The sequence below is a fragment of the Sturnus vulgaris genome, chromosome 1 (assembly GCF_052056855.1).
Source record: "Sturnus vulgaris isolate bStuVul1 chromosome 1, bStuVul1.hap1, whole genome shotgun sequence".
Classification (NCBI taxonomy): Eukaryota; Metazoa; Chordata; class Aves; order Passeriformes; family Sturnidae; genus Sturnus; species Sturnus vulgaris.
Window position 1 is genome coordinate 122,725,238 of NC_142243.1, and position 13,692 is coordinate 122,738,929.

General features: G+C 39.7%; 1 protein-coding gene across 1 annotated transcript in view; it reads right to left on the minus strand.

Moving 5' to 3' along the window:
* CPA6 (carboxypeptidase A6) overlaps positions 1–13,692 on the minus strand; it is a 45,163-nt gene that overhangs the window by 13,161 nt on the left and 18,310 nt on the right. The window contains exon 6 of the mRNA XM_088162700.1: positions 100–210. Within this exon, the coding sequence (XP_088018826.1) occupies positions 100–210 (111 nt within the window). The remainder of the gene's footprint in view (positions 1–99; positions 211–13,692) is intronic.

Here is a 13,692-nt window from a genome sequence, read left to right on the forward strand (position 1 = left end):
GCTGGACCAGATTTATACAGTCACCTTTCAATAATGTAATAACCACTTGATCTTTCTTGTCTGGATAATTTTTTGAATAATACTACTGCCATTACTTACATGTGTCCAGCTGAAATGATATCCATCCACATTAAATACAGGCATGATATAGAAATACAGCTGAGTTAGCATCTTTCTCATGTCAGGATCAGTCTGGTATGTCTGAAGAGCCTAAAGCAGAAAAGGCAAAGAAAATAATTTCCATAATAAAAATAATTACCCGAGTAAGTATTGTGATGGACTATGACAGTCATGAGGCATTTGGCAGTACAGATTTCTCATGGCAGCACAGACATCTTCTAGCTGTGTGTGAAAGGCTGACACCCTCCTGCAAATGTGATTCAGACAGTGTGTGAACCTGTGAAAAAGGTATTCTAAAGACCCTATTCTCTCTGCTTCTCAGCTGCTTTCAATACTCAGGAAAATATAACCCATATTACAGAGAAAAAAATGCATGCAAAGGTTTTTTTTAAGTAAGAGCTGAAAGTCAATGGAATAGATTCTTAGTTGAAGAAAGGAGTTTAACTCCTGTGAGACAATGGATCCTTGGTGTTTCCATTAGGTGATTTGTTAAGGTCTTGAAGCATTTAAGGCTCATATTAACAACACAGTTTTGTTTGTATTCAAAGTAGCTTACTATATTCAGAATTATCAATACAGGCAATTTATTCCTTACAATTTAGACACCTCTCTATTTTTGGAGAACTTTTAGTATATAGGTCAGTAGAAGAAGTCTAGGTCGGAAAAGATTTTGGTTTTTTATCCATTCTGCATCTCAGAAAAATGCAGCAAACCAGAGGCTCCTCAGCAGTTCTATTTGCTGGTGCCAGAGATACTCCTTTATCGGTTCCAGGAAGCTTATACTCCACATTCTCTTGCAAATACTGTCCCTTGTCATAGCTGGGCATCACATTTGCATCCTTCAAAGTTTAAGTCTTGATTTTATGAGGTGAGGAATCCAGTGCTTCACGTGGCAGGTGGAAGGCATATCACACTGATGCTGGTTTCAGAGCCTGAGCCTGGCTCCTCTCCCCCTGCTACTGTGATTACAGCCTTCTGCTCTGCAGAATTTCTGGCCCTTCAGATCTGAAGAGTACCATGTGTTTGGGGAGCAAAGGGAAACATTTGCTCTGAAATAAACTAGGCTAAATGCTTTTCAATTGACAAATGCTTGGGAGCAGTGTGAAGTACAGGAATTCCATACTTCTGGGCTCCTAACTATGCAGCTGTTTGAATTACTGAAGCTGCCAAGGGACCTGATGGATGCTTTGTGTGGAATACCTGTAAGAAATAACCATACATTTGGACGTGTCTGGGGCTGAAATTTACTCCTGGAGGAGTATGACATTTTTTTTTCTTTACTGAGGGGATTAGTGGGACTTGTAAATACTTCTTCTATGTGGTTCATTAACTGTACCTCTGTTGTGCAATGCTTTCTCCTTTACCCAGCTTCATCTCACCCTCCCAGCAGTGCTCTGCACGTGCAAGTCCTTCAGCCTCACTGTCAGATCCAAAGCAGCACATCATCCTTGTGAAAAGCCAAGTCACCCAGTGCTACTCCACACCCAGCTCTTCTGTTTCAGCCAGGCAAGAGGAGGGGACAGTGAGAAATAGAAGGCAAAGGGGCAAAGCACAGAATGAAATGAGATTTAGGCAGCAGCTGGGACAGGGTGGTGTGGAGCATTGCATGTTAGGATGAGATCCTGAAGGAGGTACTCAGAAGGGAGAAGAGAATGACAGTGTGCTTTTGAGGGGAATCTTGATGGACTGCCCAGGAGGAAGTCCCAGCTAATGAGGAGATCATGGGTTCCCTGGTCCATTTACCAGAAATTCCCCCAAAATTCTTAGCTGCTACTTCATTTAAATTTGATTTACTTGTATTAAAAAGCCATATCAAGTCTTCAAATAGATTTGGATTAAAAAATTGGCGTTCAGGGAACTGCAAAAAGATTAGTTTTGTCAAAACATCGATTTGTGATATCAATGGTTACTCAAAAATAATGACCATGAAAATAAGGACTGTGTGTTACTGCTATTTCAGATACAGAGAACAAGTGCTGAAGTAAACAGGGCACTATGTGAATTAGGCTGGCCCTGCACTTAAATCTGCACAGGATTAAGAGCCTATGTGGTATGAATGTTAAACTGGTAAAGCTGTTCTTACAGTGGGGAACAGAGCCAACCCATGCTCCAAAATGTGAATCAAGGAAAATGAACATTTTTATCTTGCTTATTTCAAGGAGAAGTAGTTTAGCTGAGGAGGAAATAAAGCACCACACACTACTTCCTTGATTTCTTACTGCTTTTTGCTTTTTAGACAGTATTAGCAAATTAAGCTCAGGTTGTGTCCCATGGTGTGTATTTACATCCCAATGATGATGAAATTGGCATATGTGTTTGTATCTGTATTTTGTATGCCATTCTTTTGCTGTCAGTTACGTAATTATGCATTTTCTTACACTGGACTATATACTATGTGTTAAACTGCAATGCTGTAAACTAAACTCTTTAAAACACTTTTAAAAGAATCGCCTTAAAATAAGTACAGATAATAATAAAAAATAAATAAATAAACAAAAGATAATAAACTGCTTAAAATTGCATGGATGAATTTTGCGTATTTTTCAGAACCTTTCAAAATTTGTAAAAAGTGGAATGATGAAAATATTTTAATTAAGACATTTTAATATACAATATGTTTTAAATCCTGTGAAGAATATATATTTTTTGAAAGCACCATCATTTTAAAGCCTAAACAAAATATAGGCAGCAACATGCCAAGTTTTATAGTGACTCTATGTTATTTTAATGCCTGTTGTCATTGACAAAATACTAGAAGAGACTTTGGAAAGCATTATAGTCCCCAGTAATAATCCTCAAAATTGAAAGTCTTAACTTTGGTTTAGAGCCAAATCTGTCATTCCATTCTGTTCTTTAAAGAATATATGGGCTTTTTAATGACTTTGTTACCCTTTTAGAGTAGTATTTCATTAAAAATACAGTAGACCTAGAATGGCTTTCTTCTTTGAAAGCAAGCAGATAGTGGAAGTGAGATCATATTCATTCTTTCTGCTGAAAATACTTTGGTATTTTTATTTGGTGTGTGCAATCAGGCAACACAGACAGTATAATTTTTGGCAATGAGCCTTACAGTAACCAAGGTGTGTCCTTGCTGGAGTCCTCCCAGCACCGGTCATGTGAACCAGCTCTCCCTGCCCCCAAAAACGTGTTCTCCCTGCTGTGAAGTGAGCAAAGCGAATATAAACCATTAGTGAATTAACTGCATTGCAGTTTGCAGAGACCTCTCAGAATGTGGGTTGATTCTGCTTCCCCATCATGCAATCAATAGCAGCTTTGCTGCTGAATGTGCAGAGAACCCAATAAATGCTGAATCGTGTTATTAGTGAGTGAACAGATGATAGAGGAACACTGCCAACACCGGGCAAGCAGGGGGTGGGGAAAGGACCAGTGATTAATAGGATGGGGCTCGATCATCTGGATCAGCTGAGTGATGGTTGTTGATAGAGCTATACCTCAGGCCGGCTGAGGATATGGTCCATAGGAAATTTAATTTAGGGGACGAAGCAAACAAAAGAGCTATATTGTAAACTGCCAAGGCAATAAAGACAAGAGTGCAAAATGGATTTAGGACGCACTTAGGCTTTTTATAAAATCAGGGGATTGACTGAGAAGGACAAAGCAAGGAGACAGGGTTGGGAGAAACTCTGAAATCCCAGTTGAGCTTAATAAGGATTTGCTATCCCACAATTAATTCTTATTAAATTTAAGGTAACAATCAGCTTTTGCTGTTTCTGATTTTAAATTTAAACAATCATACTAAATTAAACAGTTGCTATTTTAGCACAAGGAATTGACTCCATTTACTGCTCTGCCAGAAATCGCACAAAACCGCTTCTGGCAAAACAGAATTAACTCTTCCATGCCATTATTAAGATACCAGTTAAAACATCTTTTCTGACAGTAACACACCATATTTTACTTTTATCTGCACATGATACACTTCAGCAGGCTGACACTATGATCTGCCATTCAGGCCTTCATTGCCACTTTATCAGTTTGGCAAGTTAGTAATTAGCTCAGTCTCTGCTCTTGGAAACAGTACAGCTTTTTATCTCTGTTTTCTCTTCTACTGCTAGTGTCCTGCTTTGGCATTCAAATCACAGGCAGAGTGGTAAGCCCATTATTAAGGCTAAGATACAGCCAAGCATTTAAAAACAAATGGCTTAAAACAATGGGTCAAATTTTCAAGGCTGAAGCTTGGACTGCATCCAATTTATCTTTTTTGTTTAATACAAAGCAAAACTTTCCTTCTTCTTTGAAGGCATTTACCACAGAAGAAACCCAGAAACAACCGAGAAAGAAGAGTGTGCTGCAACTTCTCCTCAACACCCATAAAAAGAGTCTGACAAGAAGGATCTGCAGAATCCCAAAGACTAGATTAGGTAGCTCCTTAAGGATGCTAATGGAAAAGACTCTGAAGCACAGAAGAGGCAGAGGGAAGATGTGTGGTTGACATGTGAGAGAAGCAAACAGCCATTCCAGGAATCCTGTGCAAGGCTGGGACCACTCAAGCAAGGACAGGATCTTGTGGGAAAGATGCACACAGATCTTAGTAGAAACTGGAGAGACAACTTCTTCCACTCAGAGAGGTAGTACATAAAGAAAAAAGAAAAACCTCTCAGCTTCCAAACAAGTCAAGGACTGCCTATCTGGGAAAAAAAAAAAGGCCTGAGTTATTCTGAAGCACTGTGAATTCTTTGAAAGGAGCAACACAGGTTTCTTTCCTAGTAATTGTATGAAATTAGTGCCTACCAAGATACAGCCCTCTGAAAAATGTAATTATTGAATTTTACATCCTAATTGTGTTGCTCCATGGTAGTACACATTGAGGGAAACTCAAGAGAACTCACTTGGACACAAGGTTTAATTTAATTTTTGAGACACAATTAAGTACTTAAGATACAACCAATTGCTTGTAATTCCTTTTCTGGAACAAATAAGTTGTCCAACATATGGAATTTTCTTTCACAATCCTTTTTCATGCACAGTAGTGTTACTGCATATCAGCAGTTTTACTGAGGCCCTAATTACTCAGTACCATCATACAGGAGTGGACTGCTAAAATACAGAGCAGAGTTTCTTCCTTAGGGCAACTAATGTGTTAGAACAACAATGTGAATTCTTTTCATGCCTTGAAGAAGAACAGACCCAACAGCTTAAAAGCCTTTAGGGGGTAGAATCTGAATGTCCTAGTGATAAATACTTAGATAGGAATTTACAGGAGCAAGTGTCATTGAAGAATTCCTATTACAGGCACAACACAGCTGCAGTGTTACTTTTCTTTTATTGAGATCTACTCACATTGTGAAAAATTAATGGCTGCAAGCAAAATGAAAGCACTTTTTGCCTTCTTAAAGTCGTGGGTAAGCAGGAAGATGCAGCTGAGTAGCTGAGAGTGCACACAAAAAATAATGCAGTACTTTATTTGGAAAAGGGTAACTGAAAACAACTTTAACTGTTTTTTTAAAATTCGTTATCGTGAAGGTGCAAAAGCAAAGGAAAGAACCTTCCCTAAGCTGTCTTATTGTTAATAAAACCTGGGAAATTCCACCATGGATCAAAAGAGACAGAGATACTTCACAGCCTAAAAATGGTTTGCCACAGTTGCCTTTAAAACAATGCATCACATGCCTCGTTGTGGTGGTACCATGGTACTGCACTCCATCTTTTTGGCATTGGCTTAGGTTTTATCCATTTAAAAAAAAAAAAAAAAGCATCACAACTGAAGCCCCAGATCAGGAAACTCTTGTTCATAGTGTTCACTGCTACTTTATTTTCCTTCTCCTCAGAAGTGGTGCAGATTTTCAGTAGCAAGCATGTGCTAGAGCGATGCAGATACTCAGAGAGAAGTGGTGTATAGGATGGCTGCCAAAAAAAGGGAACACATTCAGAACTGAAACAGCTGTGGAGTGGAAGGGAGACGTTGAGTAGAAGCAGAAACTACTACACGTAGGTGTGAATACTGCACATGAACTTCAAATGGCAGGAACAGCATTTGCAGGATGGAAAAAAATCATGAGGATAAAGCAAATTCTGCATTGCTACCAGTGCCTCTTGCTGCTGAAAGGCTGATGAATGAAGTGCTGAGTGAAGAGGCTGGAAGAGGTGATCTCTCTGATGGAGAAAAAAACAAATAGTGGTTCAGGCAGAAGCTCCTGACAGAGAAGAATGAATTAGCTAAAGACAAGTAAGGCTGAGTGTTTCAAATATAGATACTGCAGGATGAAACAGATGGATTTTTTCCTCCAGATAATGAATATATAGGGAGCACTCAGAGAAGTCCATTTTTTTTGGCTAAAATTAGGCAGCTAAAAAGACAGCTAGGAAGACTAGAATCTGGCAAACAATAAAAATTAAGCTTCAAGGATTGTACTGTGTTTCCTGAAAGAGCTGCAGACATTAATGTAGAAACTGTCACCAGATGACTGGTCCTTCAAGGTGAAAAAAGCCCAGTTTCTGTGATGTTGTCACCACTGGCACCTGTGAAAGAGGCTGCAGGGGGGTAAAACAGCCCCGGGAGTTTCTGACTCTCCTAAACCAAGGGTAAACTAAAAATTGTGCAACTGGAGGAAAACCCAGATAGGAAGATTTCACAGAGTAAGAAGACGCAATTATTTAAAGAGCAACAAATATTTAATGTCAAGCCCATATCAGCTGAAGAGCTTTAGCTGAAGGGAACAGACTTTGGAAAGAAAGAACATGCAGCTAAAGGGTGAAAGGAAAAAGCTACAGGTACAATGTTTGTTTTGGCCTTGCATGCCTCTCATTCACTTTGGAATATTGCAAATTTTTTCAAAAGGTCTTCAGACTTTTGAGGACCATCAGTCAAAGATCCTTTAGTAACTCTGGCATTCCTGTACCCAGGAAAGGACTGGCAGAAATGTCTGATTTGTATGGAGAAGCAGTCAGGTCCTTGCTTTCTATTCTCTATGGTTCAAAATTTCCACTTTGAGAACTCCAAAAAACGAAGCCTATCACAGCGGTGGAACACATTTTTTCAAAGAATAACTACATATAGGTGTAATGAGCATCCTTTGAATTTATCTTAGTCTGAAACCCTGGGATGTGGTAACACAGGATTTCAGTTTTACCTATTCAAAAGACTTTAGTCAGTTGACAAGTGGTAGATCAGGTGTATAATCTTTAGGAAACATTACTGTGTTGCTTCACATAAATATCTTACAGACTCCCAAGATCAGACTATTTCTGAAGTGGGTGAAAAAACTGGTATCTGAATTTGATAATTAGGCAGTATTTCAAGGCTCTGATAGTTATGGATTAGACAGGGAAAGAAATTTTCTAAGTCTTATAGAACTGTTGGTTTTGATGGAGCTCAGGAAGACCCAGCAGTGATCCAGAATGTAGAACTGTTTTCCTGACAGTGTGGGCTTAAGCACTGGAATGAATGACCGAGTGCTGCTCTGATTGTCGATGCAGGATATTGCAGATGTTTTGTCCATCAAGGCACGGACCGTGGAATTTTGTAGAATGAGTATAAGTGCTACACTGGCTTTCAGCAGATCTTAAAGTAAGAATACTTATAGCTTTATTGCCTCCTGACCACATGGCCTGAACAGTGCAGAAGAAGAGCCAACCCTTTTTAACACTGTCTGTGTCTCCTGCTTGGCCCTGCATCTGAGTGCCCTGCTGTCCTGCCTGAGTTCTGTGTGAGCTGTTCCTTTAGCTGGCTGCACTCAAGCACTTCATAAACATTCTTGAGGAAGAATCTGAGGTCTTGAATGCTGCAAAATTCCTGGTAAAGACTGCTCTCTGGGGCCTGGTCTACAAGCCTAATGGCTAGCTAATTGGCAGTATGCATCCCATATGCATCCCACGAGGTGACTCATAAATCAGTCTCAAGCTGAGAATAGTGGGGGCAGATGTTGCCACTTTGCTTCTTAGACAGTCTGTGTGTCTCTCTCAGCTCATTATTATGGAGTGAAAATACAGGTTTCTAGCCTGGTTTTGGAATAAATCAGTACCAATGTCAGCATGAAAAAAAAGCCCAACAAAACAACAAAATACCTCTGAGAACTGCCCTCAGCCTTTAATTTCTTTTTCTGGGGCCATATGTTTGCTCCCTGGGAGCATGATGAAATCCAAACGCATAATCTTGAATAATTTGGGAACTCAAATAATTGTGATCCTTGTTGAGGATGGGAGAAGAAGGTGGGGAAGGTCACTGCATTTCCAAAGTGTGAGGCTATTTTCACCTTTATTTGAGGCCCTGATGAGGTCACTCCTTTAGGGAGATGCATTTGATCTTAATGGACATTTCCCTTACAGTTAACATAGGATTCTTAGAACATTTTGTCAAGAGGAATAATCAGTGCATGTTTCTTGAAGATTTTTAATTACATTTCTTGAATTTTCTAATCTTGAAATACAAATTCCTGCATAAGAAATAGAGAATAATACATCTCCAAGTCACATCTCAATGACGCTGCTTTCTGAAAATATTGTATGAAAGACATCTCAAGGTTATACATCATCAGAATGGATCAAATGGCAGCATTTATTAGAGGAAAGAAAGTCAAACCAGATGTAATGGGAATCCTCATCTGCTTTCACTAAAACTGAAACGTAATCTAGTTTTGATGTTAATTTGAATAGCAGCCTGTGAACCATATTTCAGATTTTTTAAGAAATGGTAAAATCCTAAATTTGAGGTCTGGATAATTTGACAGCTGAATTCTGTTTCTCCTCTTTCAATGAATAGGAGTTAAATGTTCTTACTTAACATATGTACATATATAATTGTATTTTTGCAAAATTGCTATAGGTATTATGTCTTTATTTCTGTGAGGGCTATTTAATTTTGGACAAATACATGATATATCTGAATTTTGTTTCTAAAGTCTACTGTTTTCTACAAAGTAATTACACCTAATAGAGTATCTTTCAGTTAATAATATTTACTAACACATATTAATGTATTAGATCCCATGTGGCCTTTAAAAATTCTAGGCTAACAAACCTTTTTTTTTTTTCTTTTTCCTTCATTTTTTTTTTATTCTCAATCTCTTGCTGTGGACACAAGTTCTGGGTTCATTTATCTTTGCAGGTTGCCTTCAAGGTAGCCCACATGTCATCAGTTCTGTTTCCTTTTACAGTTTGTCTTGCTTTTCTAGTCCACCACAGGTATTGCGATGTTTCCACTATCAGAGCCCTTTTCCCATCCCTTTCCAGCTGAGTAAGGCTTGAATTGAGTGGGACTCCACTGTAACCTGGGGGCTATTTCACTACAGTACAGGTGCAGACACTTATCTGTGGCTCATTAGCAGGTACCTAAAACTCCGGTCCTGTATGTGCAGAATGTTCCCTTTCTCGACTTGAAATTCAATGACGATGAGGTGGGGCTTGTCAGAGGCCACCAGTACAGCTAATCCTGACAGAACATCTGATTATCTTTAGCAGAGAGACTACAGACGTTTAGGGGCGCTTTCCACAGAAACAAACAGTGATGTTGTTATTAACATCAGACCTACGGAACACAAAGCCAAGGCTAAAGCTCATTCTGGAGCAGATTATAAGGAAAAAAAACCAAAACAACATACAGAAAACCAAACAAAACCCACAACTCCCCAAACCATAGTCTTTGCTCTCCTTTTGTTTGTTTCAAAATGTGAGTAGGCTGCTTTTGTACTTTGAATTATATTATCACATAATATCCTGTGCATTCTCTTTCTCTTTAAATCTGTAACTTCTGTATATTTTTTTCTCTTGCTATTATTTTATTTTTCTCTAATTATTGTAATTGCCCAAATACAGAACAAGCCTGCACAGCAGGCAGCCTCTTGCCTTCCCATGCTCCAGCCTTACATCCTCACTTCCCAAGCCTGATCTGCTTTGGTCTGTTTTGCATTTCTCAGTAGGTGGGAGCCAGGTCCAGTTTAGATGAACAGTTCCAGATTCTCTGTAGAAAATGGGGAGCTGCTGCCATACCCAGGAAAAACACATGAGCAGCTGCTCAGTGGCATCTCCACCTTTTGGAGGTGTTCTCCTGTTGCCTGCAGCAAATCCACTGTCACACAGAAACTGCCACTTCTTGAGATGCAAGCAAGATACTGAGGGTTCCCAAACTGAATGGGAGTATTTGGTAAATTTTGAGGCACCCAGTCTGAGGCTTGAATGTTAAGTGATGTTCATGCATAGAGGGTTTTCTTCCTAAGATAAATTACTTGAAAAGCCTCCTTGTACACAGGAACACGGGTATACTTCAGTGAAATAAGTGTCAGAGATCACAGGGTGAAGTGAGAGCTTGGTAAGACATTTCAGGCTGCCTGCATAGTAAAGGAATGCATGTGTGCTGTTCCTGCTAGAAAAGAAGCCAACATCATGTAAAACCAGCATTTCCACTTGTTTGCCTTAAATCAATGGACTTGAGGTGCTATTCCTTAGAGTCAACACACATGCCAGGAAAAATCTGTTTCCAAGTTGACAGCCCTTTCTCAGAACTGCCCGTAAGTACCAGGGAGGATGGAAAACTGGGCTGCCAGGCTGCAGAGGTGCTTAAGGGAGGAGTTTGCCAGCAAAACAGAGAGTTTGAAGCACAGAAAGACCTTCGGTTTTCCCAGAGATCTTGCTAAAAATTTCTAATTCATACAATGAGAAACGTAATATCCTAAACCAAGCAATCTAATCATTTTGTCTCTCCTCCTTAGCCAGTCATTTTTAATATGATGATGGAGACTATGTGCATAATGTATTCTCTTCCTGATGCTTTTTGCTTTAATGCTGGATTGAAATACTGCTCTGAAAAGGAATGGGCAGACAAAGCTGGTACATTCTTGTAGTCTGAAGGAACTCTGTGGAGACTAATTTTAATCCAGGAAAATCTTTTTACATAATTAGTGAAGCAGCCTTACAAGCTACTCTCTGAAGATCTCAACAACCTGAAGGATTTTATACACACACCCACAGCCTATATTGTGCTATAAGGTCTACAGAGAAATCTTGTGATTTTTACCCTACTGCCACATTGTACTGCTTTATGGGAAAACTTTGGTAAGGAAGAGGAATTTAAACATGTTCTGCTGGGTAGGCAAGCTACTCAGAAATTGCAGGTTAGTTCATCTTTACATTAATAGGAGTCTTAATAAGAAGACACACCATCACTGCAGACCAAAATTTGGAGACCAGCTCCTGAATCTCATCTAGCCTGTTTGTGGTGACAGGCTTATCCAAACTGTAGTGGCCTCATTATTTCTGTTCTTTCTCTATACACTGTTGTGATACCCGAGGGAAGGCCACACATAGTTGGGAAGGCCACATATGATCATCTCAGCATTAGGGTGTCAATGATGAAGAAGTTTACACTCACAAAATCAGAGGAAGTATTAATACATTGTAGAATTAGTGATGGGTAAGATGAAAAGTGAGAAAATTGTGTGTTTATAGGAAGAAGCTTGTAAAAGCATATTGCAACCCTTATTTTGTGCAAAAAATGGTATGCAAAGTACTCAAAGCACATCTGTGGGGGTATTTTTAAGCCATTTTTGACTTCTGCCAATAACGTTGCAAGGTAGTCTCCATTGTGCAGCTAATGTCTCATCTTGAATGAAAGTTTGTTGACTAGGGGAAATGGCAAAATCCTGTAAACATATAATGCATCTGTAATGAATACCAAATCAGAAAAGTTTAAGTGCTGATATTAAAAACAAAAAACAAACCCCCCCCCCAAAAAAAAACCAGAACCAAAACAGAACCAGACAATTTGGAAGTAAAATTCCAATTCCATTTTATTTCACCTCTCATTTGAAAACTGCAAATGGATAAATATGGAGACTAAATACTAGACATCAAATATAGAGGGAGAATAAACCCAATAAGATAGAATTAAAGAAACATTGGAATCACTTGTTTTTCAGTTAATATGGGATCCATAATTTCAGGTGAAATCCATCTATGAAGAAGAAGAGACAGCAGATCAATCCCTGGTTCTGAGACTGGTGTCACTGGCAGAATTTTGGGGGTTTTGACTATGGGTTGGTTTACACAGCAGCAGGCTTCCCGCTGAGACAGGCTGTACCTGTCTCAAAGGGGGAAATAGATCTTTGATCACAAGTTAAGAGGTCTCACTGAAAGAGCTTTAAACTGGATTTGAAGGTGGAAGAGGATAAAACCAGGCTTGATAGAGATAAACTTGGGGGCACCACAGGGATGTTTGAGGGATGTTTTTCTGAACAAGTCCTTCAGTCTGTCATCACAGTGAAGGCTGGACATCCATGTGGCAGCAAAGACAGAAGGGTTATTGATGTGTTAGAAACCACAGAAGTGCCTAAAAACAGTCATGTAGGAATTCTTCTCTGCAGAAGGCATTCAAATCAGTAGCTGAGCTAAAGCACATCTGTACCAATACACACAGGATGGGCAACAAACAGGAGCTGGAAGCTATTGCACAGCAGAAAAACTATGATAGTTGCTATCATGGAAACATGATAGATGAATTCTTGACAGATTGAGACCAACTGTTCAGAAAGGCCAAGTGCCAGATCCTGCACTTGAGTCACAGAGACCCCATGCAGTGCTACAGGCTGAGGGAAGAGTGGTTGGAAAGATGCCCATTGGAAAAAGACCTGGGGGTGCTGGTCGACAGCAGCTGAACTTGAGCCAGTGTGTGCCCAGGTGGCCAAGAAGGTCAATGGCAGCTGGCCTGTGTCAGCAATAGTGTGGCCAGCAGGACCAGGGCAGTGATTGTCCTTCTGTACTCAGCACTGGCCACATGTTGAACCCTGTGTTCAGTTTTGGGCCCCTCACTACAGAAAAGACATTGAGGCTCTGGAGTGAGTCCAGAGAAGGGAACTGTAGCTGGTGAAGGTCTGGAGCACAAATGTGATAAGGAGCAGCTGAAGGATCTGAGGGTTTTTAGAGAAAAAGAGGCTCAGGAAGGTCCTTATTGCTCTCTACAAATACCTGAGAGGAGGCTGTGGCCAGGTGGGAGCCAGTCTCTTATCTCAAGTAACAAGTGATAAGACAAGAGGAAATGGCCTCAAGTCGAAACAGGGGAGGCTTAGATTGGATATTGGGAAAAATTTCTTCAGTAGCAGGGTTGTCAAATATTGGAACAAGCTGTCCAGTGAGATGTTTGTCACCATCCCTGGAGGTATTTAAAAGACTTACAGATGTGGCACTTGGGGTGATAGCTAGTGGTGAATTTGGCAATGTTAGGTTAACTGTTGGACTTAAGGTCTTTTCAAACCTAAACAATTCTGTGATTGTATTTTGTGCTTCTGTGACTTTAGGTTTCTATTCTTGTGGAATTACACAAAAGAGAAATGTCTCTTTTAAACTAAATCCGTAAAACAAAGATACTGCTGAACTGATCTCAAGCAGTACACACAGGCACTGATTTACTTGGGCCATTACCTAAACTACTGAAAATCTTCACACTTTTAGGTCTTGGAATAAAATCCTACTTCATATCTCTGCCAGTGTGTGCCTGGGATATTTTTGTCCTGTGCCTAGCTGTGTCTGGCTGTCACTAACAGCTTTGTTTATTAAGCACTTAAGTATTCCACAAATAATTATAAAAAAGAGGTATAATAATTATTTTCCATCTCAGTAGTGTGT